This window comes from Oreochromis aureus, linkage group 14 (genome assembly GCF_013358895.1).
Source record: "Oreochromis aureus strain Israel breed Guangdong linkage group 14, ZZ_aureus, whole genome shotgun sequence".
Classification (NCBI taxonomy): domain Eukaryota; kingdom Metazoa; phylum Chordata; class Actinopteri; order Cichliformes; family Cichlidae; genus Oreochromis; species Oreochromis aureus.
In genome coordinates this window covers 39,177,682-39,205,531 of record NC_052955.1, presented here as the reverse complement: position 1 = coordinate 39,205,531, position 27,850 = coordinate 39,177,682, and the positions used below count along the sequence as shown (strand labels likewise).

General features: G+C 41.4%; 1 protein-coding gene across 9 annotated transcripts in view; it reads right to left on the bottom strand.

Annotated features, from left to right (window-relative positions):
* Positions 1-27,850, bottom strand: part of bcas3 (BCAS3 microtubule associated cell migration factor) — a 316,950-nt gene that overhangs the window by 218,992 nt on the left and 70,108 nt on the right. For all 9 annotated transcript variants that reach the window (XM_031728566.2, XM_039622793.1, XM_039622792.1 and 6 more), the window contains exon 16: positions 13,235-13,385. In XM_031728566.2, coding sequence (XP_031584426.1) covers positions 13,235-13,385 — 151 coding nt within the window. The remainder of the gene's footprint in view (positions 1-13,234; positions 13,386-27,850) is intronic.

Here is a 27,850-nt window from a genome sequence, read left to right as displayed (position 1 = left end):
CAGACGAGTGCTTAACCTTGACCTTTGGAAACCACACTGGTATGAAAGTGACACCCTTACTTCTATCTACTCTCAATTTTGGAGAAAAGATGCAAATATGTGGACGCAGAATGGTCATGATTTTTAAAATGTATTTGGCCAGTTTAATTCAACTTACATTCAACTCATGAAAGTATTTTTGTGCAGGTGCTTTTTATTTTTTGCTTTATGTGGAACAAATATAAAAAGGAATGGATAGTTAGCATAAGCAAAAACAGACCTTATGGATGATTTAAAAAAAGATAGACATTTCCAAGTACAAAATTTGATTAACAACAAGGAAACCTAATGCCACTGATGCAAAGCACCTGATTGAGACCAGGCCTTTCAAGATGTGTCCAGCCAGAGTGTGACATCTAAGGGCAAGCAGGAGTCTCTGCAAGGCTGACAACTGTGCCCCCTGCAGGTAATGAGTATTTAAAATCCACTTTTGTTTTTAAAACTGCATGATTGTGTAGCATGCTTGCTAGGTTCGAGTCGCCACTAACTTTTAACAACTAAAATGTGCGAGGTAAGGAAAAAAGCAAACTGGCTAGGTTCCATCTCTAATGCTGAATGTTTTATGCTTTTGCACACCATCTTTGCCATCTTAATACTGATTTTTGTTAATAAGTTCATTTCTGACCTTAGAATAAATCTCGTTTGATGAAAATGACCTCAACCTAATGTCTACATAATAGTTTTAAAAGATTAATACATATTTAATAAAGAATAGAACAGAATGCAACAGGATAATAGAATATAATGACACCAAATAATGTCTCAATTTTGCACTTTTAAATCGTTCATTTAAACGGACTGAAAAGAAAACTCAAAATTCCAAAAACAAGAAAATAAATACTGCAGGTTTAAGAGTTTCCCTGAATATGGCACGCCCAACCACACACTGTAAGACCTAATGTATGTCATGAGTGGACAGAATGACTTAAATAGCTTACAAAGAATGTATCACAGAGACGCAACACATGGAGGTTCCAGTGGGAATTTGCCCCTCACTTCCTGTGTGTACGTATGTAACATGTAACACTCTATCACTGACCAAATCCCTCTCCTCTTGTTTCAAACTTGCCTGATACCACAAAAACGTAATGAAAAATACAATGCAATGCAGTGAAGACAGTTCACGACAATAATGCTTCCAGTACTAGAAGGTGCGTCCACTACTTCAACCGGGTTTCACAGTACTAGCTGTTGAAAGACCTGCTGCTGGTAAAACTCTCTTTCTGTTGCCTCCCCCCCTGTCAGCACCTCATAAATTATTCCCTGGATCGAGGGAGATGTAGATGTCTTTGTTTGGCCAACCCTGTGTGAAAGAGGGATCAGGAAAAGGAAATGGTGAAGGTAATCATAAGGAAGGCCTCTACAGTGTTGTAGCTTGTATTTACAAGTGCTGGGTCAAAGGGAGAAGGCTGAATAACCAAATATCCACAGTAAACCCTGTCTGTGAAAGGAAGATGCAGGGGTAGATAAAGTCACACTCAGGATATTGCCTTGGCTAACTCCAAGTGGCCTCGTCTTCTCCTCCCAGCTCTGGCCTGTTTGACCGTCAGTTCAACCAGAAGGTAAAACAGTTAACAAGCAGTTCCAGCGAGTGAATAACCAAGGAAGCGCTTTCAACATCAGTCTTTGCTTTTGTTACATGGGACAGGAAAAGGGGAATTTTGTAAGATTTTTGCACAAGTAAAAATTCTTCCTTGGTAACGGGTTTAACTGCAAAAAAAATGCTGAAAATGTTGAACCCTAACGAAAGCCCTGTAACTCGGGAAAAACAAATCCTCGTCGCGAGCAGGCAGGTGCCTATGTTCTCAACTCCTCATAGTCTTCGTATTGACTTTTGGTTAGTGGTTAAAATTCTAAACTATTATTACTGCTACCATGATTAGATGGAGTTTCTTTCAGAGAGAAAGAAGGATAACTGAGTAGAAGGACTTTTACACTGCCGAGTAGAGAACACTGTCCATTTCTGAAGGACTGACTGCGTGGCAACCCCACACACCAATCTGCAGGGCGCCGCATGAGTCGTCGATAGCACGTTAAAACTTTGGCTTGGCCTTGCAGTCATAGCAGATGAGCTGAGTTTAGGCCTCTTTGAAGAGACCTCAGCTAGCACAGAGCCTGCCAACAGGACCAAAGATCACAGTTCAGTTCTCGTCTCTTCCGGTACAGTGACCACTAAAGTTTATTCATCTGTGTTTTAAATCATCCTTTTTCCTCTTCATCTCACTTGAAGTGGCTTAAAAGTGTTGAGGTTTTTGCCCTCGTGACAACCAGGCACGGCTCCAGGGCCTAATTCCACTTCCCATATGGATACCAATTTCTGGAGCAGACTTTTGGTAAGGAAGCAGGCAAGCAAATGGCACCGAGTTAGAAAAAGCGTAACCCAATATCAATAACTTATGAAACATAAATATACTAAGAGGGAACTGGGAGCAGGAGAAGATGTATGTCATTAAACAAACGGCAAATCTCTTTTCTTTTTCTTCTCTCTCCGCAAAATTTCCTTTTGCCTTTTAGCAGCGAGTGGAATTCATTTTCTTTGTGACTTTAATTCACTGAAAAGACTACTCACATGTCATTTCCACTTTTAATTTAGCAAATGAGGACTCTTGACTGAGCTAATAGCTTTTCCTCAAGGGCATAATTCAATCTGAGACATCAACCATCAAAGTCCTTTTGCATTACTATGTCCGGCGCTAACATGAGGCGCCTCAGCGGGGGGTAGTCCACAGCAGCTTCCATTTATTTTCAGGACCTTCGCAGTAAACAAATATGATGGAGCTCACTTGAGCTGGCCATCCGGCGACAAAGAGCTGCACTGCTGTCATTTCACTGATTCTGGGCCATATGGTTCATTCTTATCAGAAAAGGAGGTGGTATTAAGACTCCAAGCAGGAAGGAAAAGAAAGACTGAGCGAGGGAAAGAGAGAGGGCAGTTATGTGGAGGGTACATCCTTCAACGTCACATTTATTATTTTACAACAGCCCTCGGAAAGAAGCAGCCTTGAGGCTCTGTCGAATACACAGCAGTAATGACAACCACAGGGGAACTTGGTGAACGTAGCAGAGTGGGCATCAAATGTTCAAGGAAAAAAATCAGGGTTTCTTTTTTACCAATAAAAAACCTTAAAGTTCATGTATTGCCACGCTAGTCATGGAAATTTCTAAACAGCCATATGTTGGTATAAACTAATGTATCTGGCCACAATGTTATTTCAGCCACGAGCTTAAGAAAGAATTGGAAATCCAAGGAGCATTCAAGTTCACCATTTGCTCAAAAAGAAAAGACGGCTCTGTTTTTAAAATACCTTCATACGATACAATAGTGAATGGACCGTCATGGCACACGTCGAAAGGCAGAAGCTATTACAGAAACAATGTCGGTGTAACTAGCTCAAAATTGAGCAGATGGCATTTATTGCAAGGGTCAAGATTCCAATGCTAATGATGTATACCTTTGAAAAGTATATGCTCTAAAGTCACTAAGGGCCTAGATTGAGCACGAGTGGCTGAAGACAGACAGAAAAAAAGTTTCAATTAAAAAGTATGAGTGACTGCCCACAACAAAAGGTGAAACCCAACACTTGAAGGCACCATACGCTATTCACACAAGGAGCTGGAGACCTGGGAATCAGGAAAGGAAAAGTTCCTTTCACCGAGCCACTCAATCATCTCTCTATAAGTCACTGTCATAAAAGGGCTTCTTTTAAAAGCTTGTAAGCATCTGATTTCATGAGAGAGCACTGACAAGAGACTTGGCTACATCCTCCTGCATGACAAAAATCTTTGAATCGGTGGATGCTTTGTGCATTTTAGAGCTAACATTGAACTCAAAATTCAGGAGTGACAGTTAAAAATTTCCTGAATGTTAACCTGTCAATCAAATGACATTGGCCCCTTCTTGTTCCACCTCACTGCTTTTTCTTATTTGCCCCAAGAACTCACTAGTGATGGATTTGTCAGCAATTTTAGTCGCAACAGAACCGGTGTTTTCAAGGTCAAAACATTTGCAGTATTTAATGTTATTAGATCTGTATGTCAGCTTGAAACCACATGGGGGTCCACATCTATCTTAGAAATTCTTCTCACAATCTAAGGGGCTTTGTATGTTGTCTTTTACATATTTCTAACTAAACTGTCATCCAATTTTAAATTGTGTCTCCAAAACTTGGCTTGGGGTGACCATTTTTCTGACAACATCCATGAATGACCACAGAACCAGACTTATTCAAATCACAAGAAACAAAGAGAAAGATGGTGGACGACTTAGCAGAAGAAGGCTAGCTTATTTCTCTAAGATTAACAAGTAATTTAATAATGAATTGAATGAGCATAAGTACTCAGTAAAAGTAATGATGTTGACAAGTAGCTGATGTTCCATAGTTTAAACCAGAATTACTGATTACATAATAACTCCAGAGTCACTAAATCTGTTACTTTAGCTAACAGCTGGCTAACAACAAAAGAGGACCTGAGAAAACAAAATATAGCGCTTTCACTGCTAACTGTTCCACTGTGTTTGGCTGTGTGGCTGCTTTTATTTCATGTAGAGTCAAAAGGCAGCCCACTGTGTGGCTAGAACTAATAGAAGGAAAGTTATGAGATGTGCTAAAATACAGTGGAAACAAAAAAAACTAGGTTTCAAAATTTAAAGCAAACTTCATCTCCAGTGCTAGCTACAATTAAATAATTTTGGTTCATCCTCTCTCTGGAGAATATTTTGTAGGAGCGGTACACATCACACAATTTCCATAGCCAGACACGACACTGTTCACAATATCAGAATGTGGCAAGGCACATTTACTGCATGCAAACACACATCTGATGGAAAAAAATCTAGCCAAAGTGGGATAAAATAAAATCTGAACAACATGTGTTCGACACAAAGACATTATTATTGGAAAAACATCATAGAGGGTCTAACGTAAGAGAATGAAAAAGACAACAAGACAGCGATGTCATTTTCTGGTGGGTGGTTTAAAGAAAAAAGACAGCAACCAGATCAGAGGTTTGATGGAAGTGCCCTAAACCCCTACAGCATGTACCCTGAATTCACAAGCTAAACCTAAAGTATGAAGTTTGGGCTTTGAGCATTACTTCACATGTAGCACCATACCTAGCACCTCACTGCTGCTTTGTGCAGTATACATAAATATGCAATATGTAAGAAAAAAAATCCCTTTTCCCTTAAAGTGCTGTGGTGGCTTTAACACAACATGCTGAATCATCGGACTTTAAATATAACGTTAAACAAAACAAAACCAAAAAAAAAAAGGGAAGGAGGGTAATCAAAAACATACACACAGACACAAAAAGATGAGAAAATAAGAAACTCTCCTCTTTGGGATTCGTACCCGCCGAGGAACGACCACACCAACTCTACAAAATGTGTTGAAAATATACCAGGAGACAAATGAGAGGTAAAGGAGGCAGTGTGCTGTGGTGGGTTATACAGTCGCATGCTGCCAAGGGAGCCAAAGAGGGGAGAAGCAAAACTCACCATGGAGTTTTAATGGCAAAACATCCCGCCCCAAAGAGGTAGGGTCTTCATGAGAGGGGGGAGGGAAAGGGGGTGTTGGGGGTTGTTGAGGGGTACAGAAATAGACGGAAAAACAATTATTAAAACTAGCACACTTGAGCAAACACACTTTTCACATTATATACTTTTTGACATGTCTGTTTAAGTGCACAACACATACGAGGCAGGAAACAGAATGTCTGTGTGCTAAGATGGATTTGAAGACCTACAGGATACGTCGATGATTCATCCGCTCGAGTTGCTCCGTAAAGTGTGATACCATATATTTGGCACATGCATCACGTCCGCAGACGGACGTTTTGGGTTTTTTCTTCTTCTTTCGACATCTGTCATATTTTTTTCTCTCTTAACTTTAAAGGGATCGGGTAGATGTGCACAAACTTGTATCCAACTGTGTAAATGCAACGCGGGAAAAGAAATACTTTGGGAAACTGCTCTGATTGTTGTGATTGGGAAAGAGTATGAAGAGTTTATCCAATTTGTATAACAACTGGGGACACCAGTAAAACTAACAGCACTCAGGCACTGTTGAGACAAGGAGTTGTGTGTTTGCATGCAACTTCTTTTTTTAGTGCAAGTGTGTATTTATGGCTGTGAACTGTCTTATGAATGTGCATGCCTGGTTGGAAGAGACGGTGTTGACAAATGTGTATTCACTGTGATTATGTTAACAAGTATGCAGTGTGTTTGTGCGTGTGTGTGTGTATCCAAGAGTCATCTAGAGTGTAGTGTCTTTTTCAGGGTGTATTTCTGTCTGTCAGTCTGTGCGTGTTTCTAATGTTTACAAGACATTAGGAGTGGGAGTGTGTTCCTGTGTTTATTCTGCATGTCCAGAGATAGTGACAGAGCTCCATAAACAGTTTACAGTAAATAAGCCGTTTCCCTATAGCAATAAAGGTCCGATGAGACTGAACTCTGTCCCTGCAAGCCAACCTCCCCCGGCCACGAAAAACAGGATCTCCAACCAATGAAAGCACTCTGTAGCACTTCTTTATTTTATCGCTTTCGCCGCATCCTCCCGGGCCCTCCCAGTGATAGCTCGCAGTCTCCAATTAGTCTTGGTACATGAATGTGTAGCGTGTTCCGCCGGGAGAAAGGGAGCAACAATTTGCCCTGGAATGTCTTACTCCTGGAGTGCGAGTTGACAAATGAACACACTGGTTGGTGTAATGGAGGCCCCTGGTAAACTGCCGCTCATCAAAGAGCTGCACGGGGGGGGGGGGGGGATCTCTAACGTCTTACCCTCCGCTGAGTCTGTTGAACTTTCTGAGCCCATACTCTGGCCTCCAACTGGTAAATGGATGGACACCAATTGTAGAAAGAAGGCCAGATGGGGTCAGCTCTCCATAGGCATAGCAAAGGCCAAGTAAGCTTTAGGATTTACAATGTGCCACTTTGTCCCTACAGTCTTCCTGGAACATGCTGGTGCAATTTATATAGTCGATGGAAATTAATAGCAGCAGAGTTAATGCAAAGAAAGCTGCAAGAAGGCTACAGAAATGTAAAGTTCTTCTGTCATGAGTAAGTGGTATTCATAGTAATTTAACATTCAAACAAGATATGTCCTTAATGTCTCTATATCCACAGCTCAGTAGGGAACCACAGTTCATAGAGGCAAAAAACCAGAAAACTTGTCAAGAACTTGAACTTTTAAAGAAATGAACTACAGTGTCACCAGACGTATCCAGAACAGGAATACTTACAGAAAGAGCAAAAGAGCTATTTTCCCAAATGTGTGCATCAGCGTTGTTTTACACCAGACTTTAAAAATCCCAAACCTATCCTTTGGTGTTACAAATCAAATTGCACACTCCTCGGAATACAACAAAAGCATGAGGTCACGCTGGGAGAATTGTCAACCGTGCTGAGCTGGCAGTAAACAGTTTTGACCAGAGTATAGACAAAGAGCACCCGATTACAGTATGTGTTGCAAAGCACGATGGAGCGGGTGTGGTGAGCAGAAAAATAAAAGAGTCCCTTATAGGTCACAGGCGCGATGAGAAACAAGTCAAACATGGGTCATTGCTACAGAGAGAAGTCAGAGAAAGAGGGGGGGTGGTGTGTGGGATCGACCTGTGAGGGTGACGACCCCACTCCCGGGGAATAATCGTTCACACATTCATCTCTTAACCCGTTGGCCCTAATAGCAGCTCCGCCTGGGCCATTAAAAAGAGAGGGAAGTGAGGTGATTTGTGCAAATGGTTTAGCCTTGCCGCCATGTGGTGCGTTCTTAAAGCCCCTTTTCTAGCTCCGGTCTCAGTGAGCCTCTGTGGCTCTGGTATCGGGATGGCTCACACACGTATTACAGTAATCTGAGGGCACATCTGCAGCGGGTCACAGGGTCTCATTTGTTCTTTTGCTGTTGTCTTTTTCGTTACCCTGTCTGCACTCTATTCGCCTGAAAATGTCATCAGCGGGATTTGCTCAAAGGGTGGTATTTTGTTTTGCGTGTGACAATCTTTCCATTTGGATTTTCATTTGTCTGTGTTAAAGTCAGACAGTGTGTAGATGGGATAAGTGTGCAATTCTTCATCCGTTTGCAAATCCCTAATGTGACCGCGACAGGCATTTTGACAAGTTAAATCAATCTGCCCAGTGAATACAGGCACAAGTAGAGCTGACTGCGAATATTTCTGTCTTAATCCTGTTCAAAGATGAAGTTGTGACAGGAAAGATTCTTTGGACTTCGTGATCACCGTCTTTGGGATTTAATTCAACTGGGTCTAACATGCTTCCATATTAGGCTGACAGGAAACAAGCGGCTGGGGCAGAGGTGACACACCTCTCTTTGTTCGGTATTCCCAAGAGACTCTGAGGAGTAGCAGAAGCTTGGCTATGTTCCTCCGCTCTCTGAGCCGGCCTCATCTGGAGGGAGGTTATCAGGCAGATGCCGAGCCACATCCGACTCTCCCTATTTTGACGGGGTTGGGGGAGCATCTAAATTAAGAGAAGCGGGGGCTCTGTGTGAATTTGGTGAGGTTTTCTTTGATGTCAAAAAACGAGGCTTCTGAAGACAAACAGCAGCACAATTTTGCACACCGGTGGTCTGCAGGAGTGCAGCACGTACAAAGGTATCTATGCAGTCAGCCAGGTCGCAGAAAAGGGGAAAGAAAGCTTCATTAGTGTGTGTGTGTGTGTGTGTGTGTGTGTGTGTGTCTTATTGTAGAGTGCACACAAAGGCAGCTTGGTAGGGAATATAGGTTAAGCAGCTGGTGTGTTCCTTTGCCACACTGCCAACAGAGATCTGCTCATACAGGTGTAAATACAGCTGCTGGACTCTCCTCGCTCCCTCTCTTTCTGTCACATACACACACACTTACATGCACAAATACCCACACCTAACAAAGAGAGAGGGGCTGGCTGCACAGACAGATGGTGCCTGGGCACTACTGTGCAAGTATAGCGTAAAAGCATATGATATCACTCCCCACTCTAGGGGGTCAAACCTGCTGCCTCACTCAGTGTGTGTGTGTGTGTTGGTGTGGGGTGCAAGCAGTGCGCATGCAGGAGCAGGGAGCACATCTGTGCGTCCTGATACATTAATACTGACACCTCCTCTGGACTTGAATGGATGGATGAAGGCGCACCGAGGCAGTCTACCAGACTGTGATAGTGTCCTCAGAGCCGATACAGCTGTTGGAATGTTGCACAGCCGTGAACAGTACGTGCAAACTTTTGCAGTTTTACACAAACACAATAAGGATATGAGCACCTATATTCTCTGCAGTTAATAATGACAACAAAGCTTGAGTGATGTCCAAAAACTAATTAAATACATCACTGAGCCACATTAATTGCTCCTGCAGCACCTACCTGCCAGTTTATCGTGTACACCCTGCTGAATGTAGGTATGAGCTGTTTGGTACTCGGTGCAGTCCATTATCTGTACATTAGCAACTGTATTAACCCTGCTAGCTCCAAATTCACTCCAAATTCACAGTGAGTGAGCGAAATATTTCACTATGCAGCTGGAACAGAAGGTTATAAACACTTAAGCTGAAGAAGGGTTATTAACACCAGTTGTCAAGGACAACCAAAATATAAACTAACCTGAATGAGTTTGATTCATGAAACTATTACGCTAAACTTTGTTACATTATGATTTCTAAAAAAATGAGAGGTGAACTTTATTCTGAAGGAGAATATGGTCGATATACACACATCAAAATCTTTTAAACACAATACCTGTGTTTAAAATGAAATATTCTTATTGTGGTAATAATGCACGTATGATAACAAGGAGAATAAATATGTCATTTGATGCTGTTTACAAACTTGCCACCAGTGTTGGTCAAGTTACTGGAAAATAGTAATTAGTTACTAATTACTGATTAGTTCTCCAAGAAAGTAATCCATTACAGCTTACTTATTTTCAAAAGTAATTAGTTACTTTATTACTTAGTTACTTTATGCACATTGCTTGATGCAATGTGCATAAAGCAGGAGTGGGGCAGGTGGAGGTTTGCCCACAGTGGTCATGTCAGTGGGGGGATCCGGGTAGGGCTGTTCGATATAACGATATATATCGGATGACGATAGAAAAACGTCTATCGTTTTATTTTACGCTATCGTTTGTTTCGTGGTGTCGCAAAATAAACTGTTTACGGCAATATTTTTTCATTATTTTGATGGTCACTGTAGTGGCTATATTAATTTCTTAAAGTTCTCTCTTTCTCTTATATTTAATATAACCACACTACAGACGGACAAGCGCTTGTTTTTATGCGTTGTCGTTAGCAACAACGACGGTAAAACCACCGTCGGTAAAACCACCGTCGGTAAAACCACCGCTTTTACCGCTTTTACCGTGTCCGCTTGTTTATTTTCCACATAAACCTTTCACAATAAAGCTCAAGATCCTGTTGAGACTTTTCAAAATAAACTGAATCACGTGAAAGAGCAGATTATTTACGGATGAGAAGTAAAAAAGAGCCGTCAGGTGCTAAAAAATAAACCTTAGACTCAAACGTTAGAACAGGCTTTTCCCCGCAGCACGCTGTGTAATAAATACTCACAAAGAAAACGGCGGCCGTTACAACCTATGTCTAAAAATGTATCGTTTCATGCATCAGTTAAAACACTCGACTCCAGGTACGCGACGCCCAGCTGGAAACACTTCACGCAAGTCGAGCTGCCCGACATTCACAGAATTTACAGAAAATGTTACATTTTTGTGATTTATATCGTTATCGGACGATAGAATTCTTATATCGGGATATGAGATTTTGGTCATATCGCACAGCCCTAGATCCGGGGGTTTCTCTGTGAATGTCACATTCCCGTGGCAGCGTGCTCGCTGCTCACTCAGATTTGAAGTTTAATTTTTCGCTGTAGAAAGACGTTTTCTTCCCATGCAGAGTGAACAGCGGACGCTAATGTTTGTGTCACTTTTTACAGAATCAAACTCAAAGTAATGCGAGTATTTCCACGCTTTAAACGCTGCATGGTCGTACTGTCTCCATCACTCCATATTATCCATTGTTGTTCTGCACACGTCTGTCGCACGCTCGTACGTCACTGTCATGAAACACTCTCACAAAGAAATTCACGGTTTAGTAACGCAGTGTGCTTACGGGAAAGTAACAGGAATCTAATTACTTTTTTGCAATAGTAAGCCCTTACTTTACGCGTGACTTGAAAAAAGTAATCGGATTACTTGTAATGCGTTACTGCCTGTCTCTGCTTGCCACCACATACGACTATTTTGAGCTAAATTAATTTTAAAAAAAGAACAAATTCAGTAATGGCTCTGAGTGACAGTATTACAGCATTTTTTTATTACTTTTATTACTTTATTAATCATAACATCCTCATTAGGATTTTTTAAAAGTGAAATTCTGATATTGTTACAGTCCTTATGAGATTAGGGAAATCCTGGCAGTAAGGTGTGATACTGAAATCATTAGATATTTCACAGGAACACAAGAAACTATGACCGAACTATAAATGGTCATAATCAGAGGAATGAACGTTTTGTCACCACTTGTCTCCTGAATGTTTTACCCAACTTTGAAGATTTCAGTATTAATAAACCTTAGTATTAATAAACCTTGCAATATACAGATTTTTTGGGGGACTTTTAGCCTTTATTGGATAGGGACAGTGAGCCAGACAGGAAAGTGGGGAGGGAGAGGCGTGCAGCAAAGGACAGACTCGACCCTGGGCCTGCTGGGCGTCTGTGCTCACCCACGGAGCTAAAGCGGCGCCCACAATTTACATCTTTAAAAAAAGAAAGATGTATTCACCTGAACAGATTTTGATATGTTGCAATTCTCAGTAATTTAATCACAGTGTTTGGCGCTAAAGTTTGCAGTTTTATACTGCATAAACTAATAAACACTTTAATGGTCAAAAAGATTAAGGACGCAACAGACGCCCAACATTAAATATCACAACTGTAAAACCAGAATGCAAACCACCAGGACAAGGACATCTTCATAATCATTCTGGCATGGGACACCACCGCAGTGCATGTGCAATAATCATCTTTACAAAACAAATGAACTTTGCAGGTCTTCTTAATGATTTGGAAAAAAAAGCCTGATGTTGTTTATGTTGACCGCAGGGTCGGGTCCCAATTTTCATCCTCAAAGCTCACTTATCAAATATCACGGGGAAATAAATCCCTTGGCGTCTGTTTGAATCATTATAGCATTTCCCATTCAAACAGGGCATGAAAATTACATTTAAATGAAAATATTAAAATCTTCCCATATTTGTGGAGCCACCTGTACTGTATGTAAATGCACTTAGCAAAGGCCTTTAGTTGTTGATGGTCTTAAAACTACATAATTTCAATGTATGGCAAAGATCCAGATGGAAATAAAAGTCAGAGGTGCATGAGAGCAGATGTGCTTTCACAATTTAAACGCGTTCAAAAGTACAAAGCTAGCAAGGCTACACTCTAACATGAGTGTTATTTGAAATCATTGGTAGGATTTAACTTATTTTCTTTTATCAGAGAACGTATTTGTGCCTACCAAAAGAGCCCACAGACTGAGATCGCATGTGTGTGTTGTGCTTCATTACCCTATGCAAAAAACACGGCAGCCTGAGACAAAAGAAGTCCATGAGCATCGGCTCGAGATGAGAGAGGAAAGGCGCTGGCCTCTGCAGAGCCACTGCTGACACAACATGTTGTTTTTACAAAGTGATTAATGGGAAGAGACAGAAACTCACAGACTGAACGTGAAAATGTAACAACAGTATGATTTAAATTTTCCTCCTCTATGGCCAAACTGTAAATTTAGCACAGGTTGCGAAGCCGCCAATAATCCTCTTATACTCTGGACCGAGTGTGTTTCAAAGGCTTCGCTTGTGCGCTCTGACGAACACTGGAGCTGGACTAGTTTTCTAATTATTACATACATGCTGTGAATAAACCATTTCATCTGAAGGGGAAAGATAATGGCCATTATGTACGTATCCATACGTGCTAAAAAATTACAGTTTTTAATAAGAAATTTATTGGACTGCTTTTTATGGCAATAAAGAGGATAAAGTGACTGGCCAAAGCACTAGTGCACAAAGTTATGTATTCTGTGTAATGAGGTAATGAGATCATTTTATTTTGTAGCTGAACACATGTGCTTCATAAATTACAGTTCCTGTGGAGGAGGTTTATTTGTGTGTGTGTGAGAGAGAAAGAGAGATACCAACCCTGTGCGCTTGGTGATGGTGCCCAGGGTCATGGGCTGTTTGATCTGAGCCAAAGGCAGCACCACAGTGAGGCTGGGCAATGGGATGAGCCGCGGGTTCCCCATGTTGTTATTGGTGAAATTGTTGTACGAATCCTGGCTGCTCAGTTTGGCTGGAAAACACACAGGAAAATGTGGGATTATTAAACGTGTTTGCAGCGAACAGACGTGCGTGTTCCCTTAACGGCAAGGCCAACCAAATCTCCTATTCATGGATTTGAAGTGGAATGTGAGTCACTGCAGGTAATGGTAGCAGAACACTTGGAATCAACAACTTTACATGCATTATTCATCTTTTCTATGCTCAGCGGTTGGTTTTTCAGTTCAGCACTCTTTACAGATGCTAATTCTCAATATTGCTCACTTGGAATTGAATTGAAAATGTCATCTGACGTTCACATCAAATTGCACACTAGGCCAAGAGAAGACACCACCCTTCTCTCTTTAGACTGAACACTGTGATTTTTTTTTTGGACCCACCATCTTCCTCTCCCAGCCCCTAACACACACAGAAACACACAACTCAGAGTTCAAGGCCTCCTGTGGAATGATTGGAAATAACTAGCTCAAGATGGTACATTACAAAGGCTCTGCTTCTAGTGCCTGGCAGTCTGTTAATCAAGGCCAATCAACAGGCCTAACGCACATGCACACGCAAACACACAAACACACCCACGCAGACAGACGATCCAGAGAAACACATCTCATCTCACACACACCGTGTAGCTGCAGCCAAACATAATCAGGCCATGTCAAAGGGCTTCTTCAAGGTCTAATGACCTTAACCAGCTACTTCAGGGAGAGCAGCAGCTAGTTCACTGACTGTTTCACTTAACATGCAATTAGTCTCATCTTATTAGCAGAACAGTTTTATATATAAGTCAAAAAGCTGGATTTTATTGGGTTACTAACATATTTATTTTTCTTCTCCTGTTAACAATTATATTAACAACATCTTCTAAGGTGAAGAACAATGATCCCACTCGAGTAAGATGCTTTAGTGATTGTGAGAAGAGTTTCTAAACATTTAAACTCAATTGTTACGTTGTTTCATTTAATCACCACATGCAAAACAAGAATCTTTTCTTTCTTTCCTTTTGGCTTTATTTGCTCAACTTTGACAAACTCTCTTTTAGATTTAAGCCTACCCTGTTATATTTAATACGGTAATGATTGCAATCAAAGTTTACCTTAAAACATTGATAAAATCAAACAAAAGAAATCGAAATTATCTCCATGCCAGTAACACCACCATTCTTTTTAGTGCTGCGAGTAAGGGCACCCATTAATACAATGAGAAAAGACACAATTACAAATAAACAGTTACAAATGAAACACCAAACTATAGGGGTTTGGAAATGTGCATTACAATACAACTGTGTTTTGTAATCCTATGACAATGCTGGAATAAAAATGTAAAAAAAGCACCCTCCCGATTCAATAGGCGGCCCAAGGAAAATTCCAAGTTCAAGTGCTTTCAAAAGAAATAAAGAGCAAACCTGTGGGTGCACCACAATACACTCTCTGAATGTTTTCCTTGTTCCATTTGTTGCCTTAATAGATGAGTGACAGTCACGTAACATAAAGGAATGAAAAGGAGGGAGGGGGGAGGCAGACACAAAGAAAACAAGGCAGACATCAAAGGTTACAATAAAGGTAGAGAAGGAGAGTGCCTTGTCATTATTTGGAAGGAGCGATCAAGAGGAGGCTGAATGCAAGCGGAAAGGGGACCGCTGAGTGTTTTGGTCCAGTCTTTTAGATCATTAACGTGTAGCTCTGAGTTTCATTAGTGCTGCCAAAGCTCTGCTTTGTGGTCCTCCAAAGGCCTGTCTTTTAGACCTCCGCTGGCCAACAATGCCGCGTGACCTTCGCATGGGGAGAGCAGACCATTACGCAAACCTGTCCTTCATTTCCCTCTGCTCCTCTCTTGGTCAAACTGCCTACCCAGGCAACTCCTGAAAGCCATTCACATTTTAAAAGTGCTACACACCCCCTGAACCTGGGCAAGCACCTTTTGTGTTGAGGGAAGTAGGGCAGATGAGGGAGGAAAGAAAAAAAAGAATCTGTACAGGAAGCAGCCTGAAAAGCCATAATGGTGCTTCAGCTAAGAGGGGAGTTGAGCGGGAGGCTTGTGCGTGGGGGCGTCATTGAATTTAGTATCCTCCGTGCACGCATGCCCCCCGATGGATTATTCGTCGTCAGCCAGGACCCTTAAAAATAAGGCGCACACACTGGGTTGTAGAACAGGTGTGGCTAAACTGAGACGGTGGGGTAATGATCGCTGTTGACCCGGCTGTCAACACGGCACTGTCACTGAGGGCTGAGGGGTCCTTAGCTGTCATAAGCCCCCAGACACAGAAGACGAGTTGGTATGGGCCGTGTTAGAGATCACGGACCGACAGAAGATGATATGTGAACTGGTGGGAGGCAGACAGGAAGGCTGTGTGTGTGTGTGTGTGTGTGTGTGTGTGTGTGTGTGTGTGTGTGTGTGTGTGTGTGTGTGTGTGTGTGTGTGTGGTGTAGACATTCTCACTAAATGGGAATGGTATGAGGGACATTTATCAAGGGAAGGTTTAGGTTCTATTATGTAATATCAGACTTCATGACCAACTCTGTGAACTACAGGAAGTGTGGATGCAATATGACGTCAGTCCTTTTTAGTTTATTTAGCATGACAGGAGCTGGGGCATGCATAAACTACCAGAGCAGAAGAAAGAATAATTTGAGTTGCTTATTTGGATCAGGTTCCTCCAGACACTGAGTGTGGGCATGGGCCTCTGCAGAGCACTGTGTGGTTAAAATTAATATTTAATCTGACAAAAATGTAATCACTGATCACTAATAATGATCTGATGCCATTAGTTTAATTTTGCATACACAAAAATCATATAGGTAGTATAGGATCCTCAAATCCTATACTACAAATTACGTTAGCATTTAAGGACTTTTTCATTTCAAGCTACATAAACTGATGCGAGTGTTACTGCTGCATGTACACAGATTATTGTTACGAACACTGCAACAGCAGCAGGTGGGGAAGGCTGTATGCTTTGGCACTGTTAAAAGATCTTTGGCAATGCAATCATGTGAAACTTCTCTTCTTTGCTGTTATTTTCATAGTCAGAGTGGTGGAGCAGATGTATGCAAACAACTGATTAAGGGTGTGTCTACATCCAGCTATGGTAAACAGTGGGAGTGGAAATCAGGCCTGTGTACGTGTCTATTTATATCAATTATTTATAAAACAAATTGTTGTGTGAGCACAGTCATTGTAACTATTTATACACGATTGTAAGATTTTAGACTTTACTTACAGTTTCCTATATTAACAATCACAGGTGAGTAAGACAACAGCACCATTCTCTTGCTGATACTATCGCTGCAGCAAACCATTACATTTAGTACCTGCTAATGTTACCTGCTCTGTTTTTATCACAATCTTGCTGCATTTTAACTTTAAAAACTTGCTGCGTGTCCTTACAGTGGGCATCTAAAATGATCTGAAATCATTTACAAGTGCAGAAAGAAAACAAGCGAAATGCAGAGCGAGTCTACTACAAAGAGAAAGACAAGGTAGACAGATGAGAAGCGTCTGGCAGACAGATAGCTTTAGACGGAGGCCATGATTTGATTAATGACTGGGGCGTGATGTACCCAAGCACTGATACATGACATCCCCATGGAAAGAAGATCCATCAATGCAAATCCAGCTCCGTTGCCGTCGTCCAGAGAAAAACCTTGACCCTGCCGAAAAGTCATACCAACACCTGACCCTCGCCTTTCTTTCTCCCCTAATCCAACCATCCATCCAGCACTCCTGCATCCATCCTGCCTTGTCTCAACAGCATTTGCATTCTCTTCTCACATTAAGCCTCTCTCTCTATCCTTCGCGCTCTTTCTCTCTCCTCAGCCTCCCCGTGTCACGCTATCTCATGTTTCTCTCCCCTCTTTTAATACCCTATTTGCATCCAATACAAGCAGGTGGCTTGCAACTTGGAGCCGATGTGCGAAAGGACAAGCTCTGAAGACTGTGCGCCCAAGCAAACACTGTGTCTTATTTGAATTGTTCTGCCAGAGAGGATATTTCAGTCGGTGGAAAAAAAAAGCAAACTGCATTGGAGGGGAACTGAGATGGGGAGTGTTAGGAGGCAGCAGGTTAGGCAGGTGACATGTTGAGTGATGCTCGGGGAACTAGGAGAGACCTTGGACTTGAGGATGATATTGCAGCTGTGAGACAGAGGGGCAGAGAAAGAGACGGAGACGGTGTCCCAGTAGGGGAATACTTTTATGTTTTTTGCTTTTGAAGATATTTTTGGACAGAAGCTGATATTCCTCCTTTGCTTACTTCCCATTTCATGGTCAAAAAGATAAAAAGCCTCTGTCTTAATGCAAATAGCAGTCGTTTCAGCGTGTAACAAAAACTTTGCACGAGCTAAACAAGAGAATGGTTCTAGAGAATGTGTCTCGTCAGGGTGGAAAAAAAATCTCTGCAACAGCATTTGGATGATGGATCACTATCAGCCAGTAAAACTCTCATTGGGGATTAACGGCTGGGTGAGGCAGGTTTCATCACAGGATTTCATAAACAAACACACCAACAAGACTATACACGCTCAAACTGGATTTGAGCTTGATCCCACAGAGTGTAAAACTGCCAGCACTCAAAGTGTTGAGCACAATTCTCTCACAGTGGAATTAATTTTGTGGTTGTCTGCAGACAGAACGACACCCACATACCGTCCAGTTTTTGACATGAATAATCACTTATTGCTCTGATACTTTGAACTCTTTGAAGGTCGAACAACCAATAACCCGATGATCTAGTTTGACTTAACGGCCATACACTTGAAATTGTGAATAGCTTTTTTTCTGTCAATAGCACTGTCTCAACTAACCGGGGTGTATTTGGCTGAAGACTCTGTTTAAATCATTTTCCAGCTTTACTGTTACGAACTGGACAAACTTTGGCACGTTAAACTGTGTGGAGGAACTTTGGTCACACAGGAAGTGGATTTCACAGCCTACGTAAATTAGTTCTGGGTGTCAAACCTTGCTTTGGTGCCAGAAACATGTCAATGGCGTAAACATCAAAATAGCCTCGAACGCTTCATATAGCCACAAACATATCAAAAGACGACATTATTCATATATAATCACAACAATTCAAAATTTCCTCCATGAAGTGGGTGTAAATGCTGGCTCATTGCTTTTCAGTCAAGCATCTAAAGGGTGCGGGAGGTTTCTGAAGCTCCTCAGCCAGCTGAATGTAAATCTGTCCTTATTAATTTAAAGTGCAGAGAACGTATTGATCATTTTATTTGCCTTAGTTTAAAATTTTGGAAGTACATTAGTGTTACACATGAAACAAATTTTATTTTTTAAGATCCAAATAAAAAATTCGCACTAAAAGTTTTACTTTTGCTCATGCCTGATGATGAGTACCTTACCACTGCCCTGCCGTGGTCGTAGCTGTCTCTTTAATGCTGTGGCCGTTTCAGGTCATTCATTCATTTAGGCAAATCAATAAGCAGGCGTACTTTATGGAAATGTGTTTTTCCCCCCCATTCTTTTTGCATCAGTATGAGTTACCTTGATGTGACAGGTGGAAAACAGACACTTTGGTTATTTTTTATTCATTTTCAGCTATACTATATAACTATATGTATACAGACCATTCTTTTTTCCAACTGTAAAGCTAAAAGCATCTATTTATAAGGTGAACTCAATCCTGACGAGTATATGTGAGTAAATGACAACAATGATGGAAAAGTACTGAGGATTTACAGGTCTGATCGAAGAAAGGAGACAAGGAATCATCGAGTCACTAAACAGCAGAATTTGTTTTATTCTTCACTGATGGAGAAGCTTGTACTGATTCTGATATTTACACAAAGTGGTTACTTTAGAGAAGGAGTGATGCTAGAAATACTGAGAAAATGTTCTTTATCAGATCAGCAGGTGTGCCAGAGCAAAAAGCAGCGAGGCTGTTTTCTGTTTATGCCCTAAATCTGCGGACGAGCCTCACACTGGAAGGTTTCTCTGTAAACCTGAAAACATAGTAAAAGGTTTTTTAATATTTAAATTGGATTAATTTTATTAGTAGCAATTAGAACATTTTATTTTATTATCATCAGTGATAAATCAAAGATCCTCTTTTTGTTGCTTTTTAATTTCAATTTCATTCAAAGGTATTTTATATTTATAGGTTTCTAGTTACTGACACTTTATATTTTTTTTTCTAAATACAAATTTAATGGTGAAAAAAATGTCATTATTTAAAACACACAAATAATTTTAAAAAAGTACTGCTTTACCATTAAAATATGGATACTGACTTTGGTCTAGTATTTCAAGAATTCCCCAAACCTCAAAGTAGCTCAGCAATAATTGACCAACAGCAGCTGACCTGTACCAATCTGTCCCCAAATTCTACCACCTGACAATGCAAGTTTCCCAGAAATGGAGTGAGAGATTAAAGCAGGGAAGAAGAAAATGCAGCTCTCCCATCTCCAATTCCCTAAGGAACCATTATTAAAACACTCACTTCCACAGGAGGAGAAGGAGAGAGGGAGAGAGGAAAACCAGAAGGGAAGACAAGAAAGTGAGAGAAAAGGACTGTGGGGAAGAATAAAAAGGGTCAAACACAAAGGGGAGTAAAAAAGAAAGGAGAGGGGATCCCCCACTGGACAGAGTAAAAACAAATTAAAAGAGCCCTTATAAAACACAGATGCTGCAAAGAAAATAAACTTCACGAGATTTACTGTTTTGCAAAGGAATCGGAAGACTGGTGGAAAAGCCATCAGAACGCTTTGTTTCTCCTCCTCCTTCCTTCTTTCGTTCTCTCTCAGGTAATGTTGCTGAGGTATCTATCGCCTTGGTTTTCCCTTTCCACCTCTCTCTCTTTTCTCTTTGTACAGTGATCTCGCTCGTCTGCTATTTTCAGTCAGAGTTAAGAGTCGAGGTCAGGCCGGCCTGTGTGAAAATGGCTTCCTGCCCGGTCTCCAGCTCCCAAACCGCAAGCTAACGGGGGGCTTTTATTAACGGCCCTATTTGGGAAAAATTTTTGAACATTTTGTATTTTTATTGAAGTTTCTCATGTCAGGAAGCTTAGAAAAACAGACACTCGACAAGAGTAAAAATAGAAAAAAAAAATGCCCAAACACGATTCTTTTCTTTCTTAAATTCCATTGAAAAAACATCAGAGGTAAAAAAAAAAAAAAAAAAAAAGGGACAAAAGAAAGAAAAAGCGAGGCTTTTAGTGTCAGACATGCTCCATACAGCCAAGGAGCAGTTTGTTCAGAGCTTAGAGCAGTCGGTTCTGTAATGAAGAGGGAAAAAAGCAGCAGGCAGGAGGGGGAAAAAACCAACAAAAAACACAGAAACACAGAAGCGGAACGTGTCCACATCTAAGAACACATATGTGCATTTCTAACTAACAACTATCAGGTGAAAGGAATGCACACAAATACAAAAACACACACACAGCACCCTGAAATCAGATCCGCAAGTTTACAGCATGTCAGTATTTACAAGGCTTCATCAGACGAGACTGAGTCGCCAGCAAGAGGAGCTGGGTGGGGGGGTTACACGGCTCCAGTGGATCGGATGACACCCCACACTTCAACCATATGCGTGTGTATTTGAGTGTGTATCTATCATCTGATTCGGGTGAAGGAGCCAGTAAAGATGGGATGGGTTATGGCAATCGTTAGACGTTAGAGAAACCAGAACGAGGTTTGTAAGGTGTCATGCTGCACGTGAAAAGCAAACATCTCCATTAGACGAGAAAGAATTTGACTGAATGCTAAAAAATCTCAGTAGAATTAGATAAAAAAAATCTGCAACACATTAACTAATTTAGCAACAACAATCAAAGCAGTACGGAGAGTATGAACCTAAAATTGTGCTTTTTGAGTCCCACTGTTTATTTTTCTGAGTAAAACTTTTTGTGTTATTTTAATAATAGCAGAAATATTCACCTGTGTGTGCGGCCAGGTATTAAGATAATAAAAGCTTCCAACAGTTGCTCCAAAAATAAAGAAATAAATACATAAATAAATAAATACAACTGTTTTAGCGTACATGATTAAAAACAGATCAGCGTATGCCTGGAGCTAAATGAGGAAAAGCTGACCTTCCTGGTCAGAGAGGAGACTGGCTGCGTCCGTCACTCTGTCTGCCTCTAAATGCCTCTCCTTTTATAACCCCGCGGTCCAAAGGAGAGGAAACAATAAGACAGACAGAGAGGAGATAATGAGACGTCTGCATTACTGTGACAGCCGCCTCACGCTGCATTCACGAGCCAATGGAAGAAACTCGTGAAGTCCAGCTAAAACGATTAACATATCCTCGCCATCATCGTGTTTTCATTCCTGCAGAGTTCAGTCTCCTCTCTTCTTGAAGGAGGTTGGTATTTTAATTATTTTGTCAAAGCGGTGCCTGTCTTTTTTCGTCTGCACTAATGGACCAGCATCCACCACCTACGGCAGTTAAACACACGCAAACAGAAACGTGGAAAGTCGGCACAGACATACGTTTTTCTCCCGATCTCGTGCTGATTGGCTTTTTTGCGGTTCTGCTCAGCTGAGGCAAAAGCTCTTTTTTGAGGAGCTGGTAACAACCGGCGGGCCGCTCTGATCTGGGTTCAGCCGGCAGAATTTTGACTTCCCAGTCTAAATAAACAGCACGTCAAAAACACTTAGTCCACGAGCAAACAACGAATCTAAGGGCAAAGCAGGTTAATACACGCGTCTTATATTTAAGGAGTACAAAGACGCGACCCTGCTTGTGCACCTTTAAACTCAAATCAGCTTGGTTTGAATTATGAAGAAAAAGAAATGAATCTATTTTAGCTGAGAGACATTTTTAGCAGCAACAACATGTTTGACACTTTTTTTTTTTAAACACGGGCGCACACACAGGTCATTAACCCTGCACCACCCTGCATTAAAAAGATGAACGAACAGAAATGTTTTGAAGGATTTAAGCTTCAGAATTCATATAGAAATGATTTTTAAGCATAAGGATCCAAGTGCTGCACAGAACAAAAGCAGGATGTAAAATCTATCGATTTCTGTGACAATGGACGGCTTTGGCTTTTCAGAGCGTGTGCTATTCACATGGCAGGCAATAAGCTGTAAGCCACAAGTGCTGCCTGTGTGTAATGGCAAGCCAGCTTTATTTCTTTATCTCTACCTTACAATTTTGCAAATCAAATAATGATGAGTGCAGCCAGTGACGAGAGGGTTAGTGGCTACGGAGGCTGAGTTATTAGGGTTCCTATAAAGAGGACAGAGGTCTCTGGCGGAGCCCAAACGCTGGCCAAGATACATATTCCTTGCACTGTGTATTTTTGGTTGGTTTAAAAGCCTTAAAAGTAGAGGGGAAGGCTAATTTTCAGGGTAAACAGCTTGTTCGATTGCTGTGTGGTTTTACGCTGAGCTCTCCGTTTATTGACTCAAGCCAAGCTGGGCTCTGGCTCCTCCGACGACCGCAGGGAGAATCCTGCCGCCGGAGCCGGCAACAAACACGATCCGCAAACACTAGCTTACCTTTGATGGCACACGACTGTTAAATCAAATGTACTGAGTAATGTACAAATCCTCTTGACTGCATGGCAGGTCGAGGGAAAAAAATGCTTTTAAAAGAACATCTGCTCCTTGTAGGAAGCCATTTGCCAATTCCTATTTCCTGCTGACAAGTAATTTGTCATTTCAATTATTAAGATCTATACAGTAGGATTTAGAGGTGAAGCTGGTTTCTGTGTCACCAATAAAAGAGGCGAATTATGAAAACAAAGGCTGCTCAGAGAAGAAATAAAGTGTCGTCCTCTTTGCTGTTATACAGAATATCTCATTTCAAGTGTATCTGATTCTTTCTCATGTTCTAAATATGTTTAAACTGAGAAGGAGAAGCGAGGTCGAGAAGAGGCCCCACATTCACCAGATAAGTGTTTAGACTGCCTTTTAAAAAAAACACAACCTACAAAGGAGGGCTGCAAGTTGTTTTAGCTGGAGGAAGTGACCATTCATAAAAAAAGGGTCCAGAGAAATTACCCTGCTTTTTCTGTGTTGTTAGATTTGTATCAAGGCGAAATCCTTGCAGCAACAAGTCAGGCTTTACGAGTCCTTTCCTCTCTGTCCGTCTCTCTTTGCGGAGCACGGCCTGCCTGCTCTGCTCCTCCCTCTGCACAGCGTCGGCAATCCTGACCACACAGCGCCACACGGAGGATCATTGTGGTAATAAAACACAGTCCACTACTTGAAATAATTAACAGCTTCTTTACTTCTATAATAATTTTGTAACTGACCTCTTCAAAAGTTTATTCTGTCTTATTCAACTGTCTGACTGATACTTCGCAAATTCTTCAATGACTCTGATCCATTTCCAACGTTCAGCTGAGACACAGAAGCACAATACAAATGTCTCAGGATAGAGAACAGGAAGTAATGTTGCTGTCATTGATAAAATGTCAGAACTACATGTCAGGGGAGAGTGCTACCATGTGTATCCTTGTGTTGTTGTTGGGTGTACAGAAAATGTAGGACAAGGTCAAAGAAAGGTAAGCAACTGATAAACTGACGTTGGTCCTGTCAGCTACACCACAGCGAGGTCACAGACGCATGCAGAGGCACAATTTTATTAATAACTCACTTTTGCTGACCCGGTGAACCTAAAATTATTTTTATGTCCACTCTACAAAGTTACTTAAACGTTTTAAATATCAACAGATATTATTTCTGCTGGAGAACGTTTTTTCATACATTCGAAAAGTACAAAGTATTATCTATCTGAGAAAATTCGACATTTAGATTGGAAATCTGTCCCCTCCATGAGTTATTTAATTTATAAAAGTTTACTATGATTCATCATGTTCTTTTGTACATCACTATGTTTAATTTAAAAAATGAACATGAGCTTTGATATAAACCTGTGAAAAAATTATGGCTGGTTATGAGTTGATGTTGTAGACACTGTGACAAATCGATGACAAATGATGATGAATAAATGTAACAAGTTCAAGTCTTTCATTTTAGGCATCAAACAGACTGACGGATAAAAATCTAAAAACGTTTTTTGGATCGTTACAGGGGACAAGGGACAGAACAAGCTTAGCATATCTGCTGCAGTATATTTGACCATCATTTTACCACACGTGAGAATGAACTGCATTAAATGGCTGGAAAGTATGTGTCCACTTATTTGTGAGGTTGGACATGTGTCAGCTAAATATCGCTGATATCAGGGTGAGGTCAGCAGCCATGGAGATGGTATAACCACATCAGAGAGTAAATTTAAAAAAATAAAATAAAAATCTGAAATGAAAATAAAATGGCATGCATGTGGTCCCTTTACAAATCCTGGCTAGCTCAGCCTCAGGCCGGACACCGATCCAAGGCGGACAGCTCATTATGACGACTAAAGTCTGGACAAGTAATCCATCCGACTGGTTCGTGCAGTTTACACGTTACTGAAATTAAAATCCCGACCTCCTCTGTTAAAGCCATCTATCGTATCTTATGAAACGTTCTAGATTTTCTGTCTGTACGCTGCGACTGTTTAACTTAAGGTAAACTATACTGTTAAAAACAGGGTCAGCGCAAGGCCGTGCACATACGTGTCACACACCAGCAGTTATGAGGTAATGTTTCCTTGGCATCGGCTTCAGCAGAGCGTTGGTGTTTTTCACCACAGGTCGATGACTGACGAAGGGGAGCGCTGGAGGAGGAGGAGGGCGAGATAAAACAAAAGTCCAAACCCAAATAAGCAACCCGTCAGCCTCTAATAGCAGAAAGGAAGTGTCCCTTTATCAACAAGTGAATTAACAGTTTCCCGTCACACCTTGTTTTTCGCCTCCCCCTCTTTCTCTGAACCAGCGCCAGGGCCCAGATGGCCCTATGATCGGACCACCAGGGCTCCTGCTTTGCAGGGAAACAAATCTGCTGCACTGACTAATAGCCCTGTGTTGATGTTTTATGGTTGGGAAGTGTATTACTGGTGCTATGTATACAATGAAAGGCACCCAAGCATGTGAAAAAATGCACACCAAGTCATAACTGTCATAAACATGTTGCAGAAAAGGGGAAAGCCGGGACATTTCACAGCATTTCATGTGGACAGTAGAAAAACTGACCCTCAGTCAGCAGATAAAAACCTCATCTCTAGGTACTGCTCAGAACTATGGCGCAGTAAAAATATGAAGTCAAAGCAAACCGAAAATCAAAGAGGGTTTTTAGATTATTATGATCAAGCTGCTTTTTTTCCTCCACACACTGCTGTATTATACAGTACTGTGGTTGGAGCTGAAAGACATCTGAATAATAAAACGTCTGCAGTGGCTGCCATATGCCTGGTATAGCCTCAATAACCTCTGCCCTGTGCACAGAATATGCACTTACTAATCTGGCCTTGTATGAGCTGCGCCACAGACAAACCGCACTTTTACAGCATGGGACGCTCACATTATGGGTCATCACCTCAAATGACAATAGATTGATCGCACAGAGGACAGGCTTTGGGGAGAGAAAAAAGTACTGTACACAAGAACATAAATAGCCATTTCAGATTTTAACAGTGACAAGAAGCAAGCCAATTGCAGGCTCTATTTTTAGGTGTGCCGGTGGCCTGAGGCTGGCAGCTTTGAGAAGGATGTGTACTTTTCTACAGTTCCTTCCCAAAAATCAACGCTGTCCTCGCTGGCGACAATCACAGGGCAGCTGTTGTGGCTAGGTGGCTCGGCCCCAGCTTGCCTCACCCTGCTGCTTTGTGCCAGCCTAAGAAAACCGTCTTCACTACCCAAAATTCACACCCGGCCTGCAAAAACAGGCCGGAAGGTAAACACAAAAGCAAATGTGACTCGATGTGTTTGCATCCGGTGAAAATTATGGAGTTTTATCAACGCTGGTGGCTGTAGGGGGTGGATTTCTAAATTTACATGCGGCAGGATGCCTCAGAGCCAATTTATCTTAAAAAAAAAACAAAAAAAACAGACAGACAGAGAAAGAGAGAGACCTAAGTGACCTTCCTCCACAGGTCACGGGTGAACTGATAATGGCTTACTGAAATAGGCACTTTTTGGCAATTCTTAAATTGATACAAGTCGTGTCAAACCCGACTTGAATTTCCTGAAACCCTTTAAACATTACAGTTAAGACAAACCCTCTCCAAAGGGAGATTGTAACCGGCTCATTTTTATATATTTTACCACAGCTATCTCTGCTGTAGATACTTTATCTTTTTCAAATGTACACACACCTAGACATACACACACAGAGTTAGGTATCCCTGTGTGGACTAATTGTTGACAGGTGGCCCTAATGTTCTCCTTTGAAACCAAAGTGTGATTTACGACCACGCTCCCCGAGACCCCGGCTTTCAGCACCGCTACTACAAACTTATCTTTTTCTCCCTGCTTCTGTCGCCTACCCCCTCCCACTTTTATTCCTTCTGCTCTATCTCTTCTTCATTTTTCCTCAATTGCACCTCATTACTTTGCTAAGTCACTTTCACCTCCGAGCCCACTTTGATGTTTCTGTGCTTCTCTGTCTCTCATCGCAGCACAGCAGTGACTCTCCAGACATCCTTTTAATGTTTGATGAACTATTTTTCACACCGTGGAGGAATGTGTCCATGCATGTACGTGTGTGTGTGTGTGTGTGTGTGTGTGTGTGTGGTGGGGGGTTGGGGAGCTACACAAGGAAGACAGGAAGGACAAAGAAAGCAAGGGCACAGTCACTCAGGAGTGTGTATGTAAGACCTGACCCTGAAGCCTCATGTGCCAGTCCAGCATCTTCGATCAACTATTTGAAGCCTTTTGGGCTGCACAGAGATATGGATCATCTACAATATTTCCATCTATAATATTTATGACAATTATTGCCATTATACACAAGAAGAGAAAAATATCCAGAGAAGGCCTGTGTTCAATATTGTGAAACACCTAAAAATTTAATGGATTTCATTATAACGACACTAAACCCTCTAAATATTTATACTGTCTTTTAGCAGTCCAGCCGATTGACCTCGAGCAGCAGTAATCTGCTATAGTGCCCTACAAACTCAAACACATTTTCAAATACGTGTTTTTAAACTGTGTATAATTTGCACAAACAAACAGACAAAGGTAAAAGACTGAGACCGGACTATGGTATCACATTTCTGCAGTATGTGAGCATCCGAGTAGTCCAGTGATAGGAATCGGTGCATCCACAGCAACAACCGTTAATATGGTATGAAACAGTGTTTACGTTGATGCCACAGTGTACCGCACTTAACTGAAGCAGTAAATCACGGAGGGTGTGATTGCACTCAGAGTGACCAACCTTAGCAGACGAGTCGCCGTACCTCATGAACAACAGCAGGAAAAACAGGAACAGGAGAGAACGGCATCGAATCAACTAAACTCAGAACTATAAGGCTTGTAATGCCTCTGGGTTAAACAGATGTTTCATATTGACAGTTCAAATAACTGAACAAAAAACACTGCAACAACATCCACTGAGCTAATAACATCCAGCAAAAGATAAAGTGAAGTGAAGTGAGTTCATCTGATATGGTATTGGGAATACATCAGATAAAA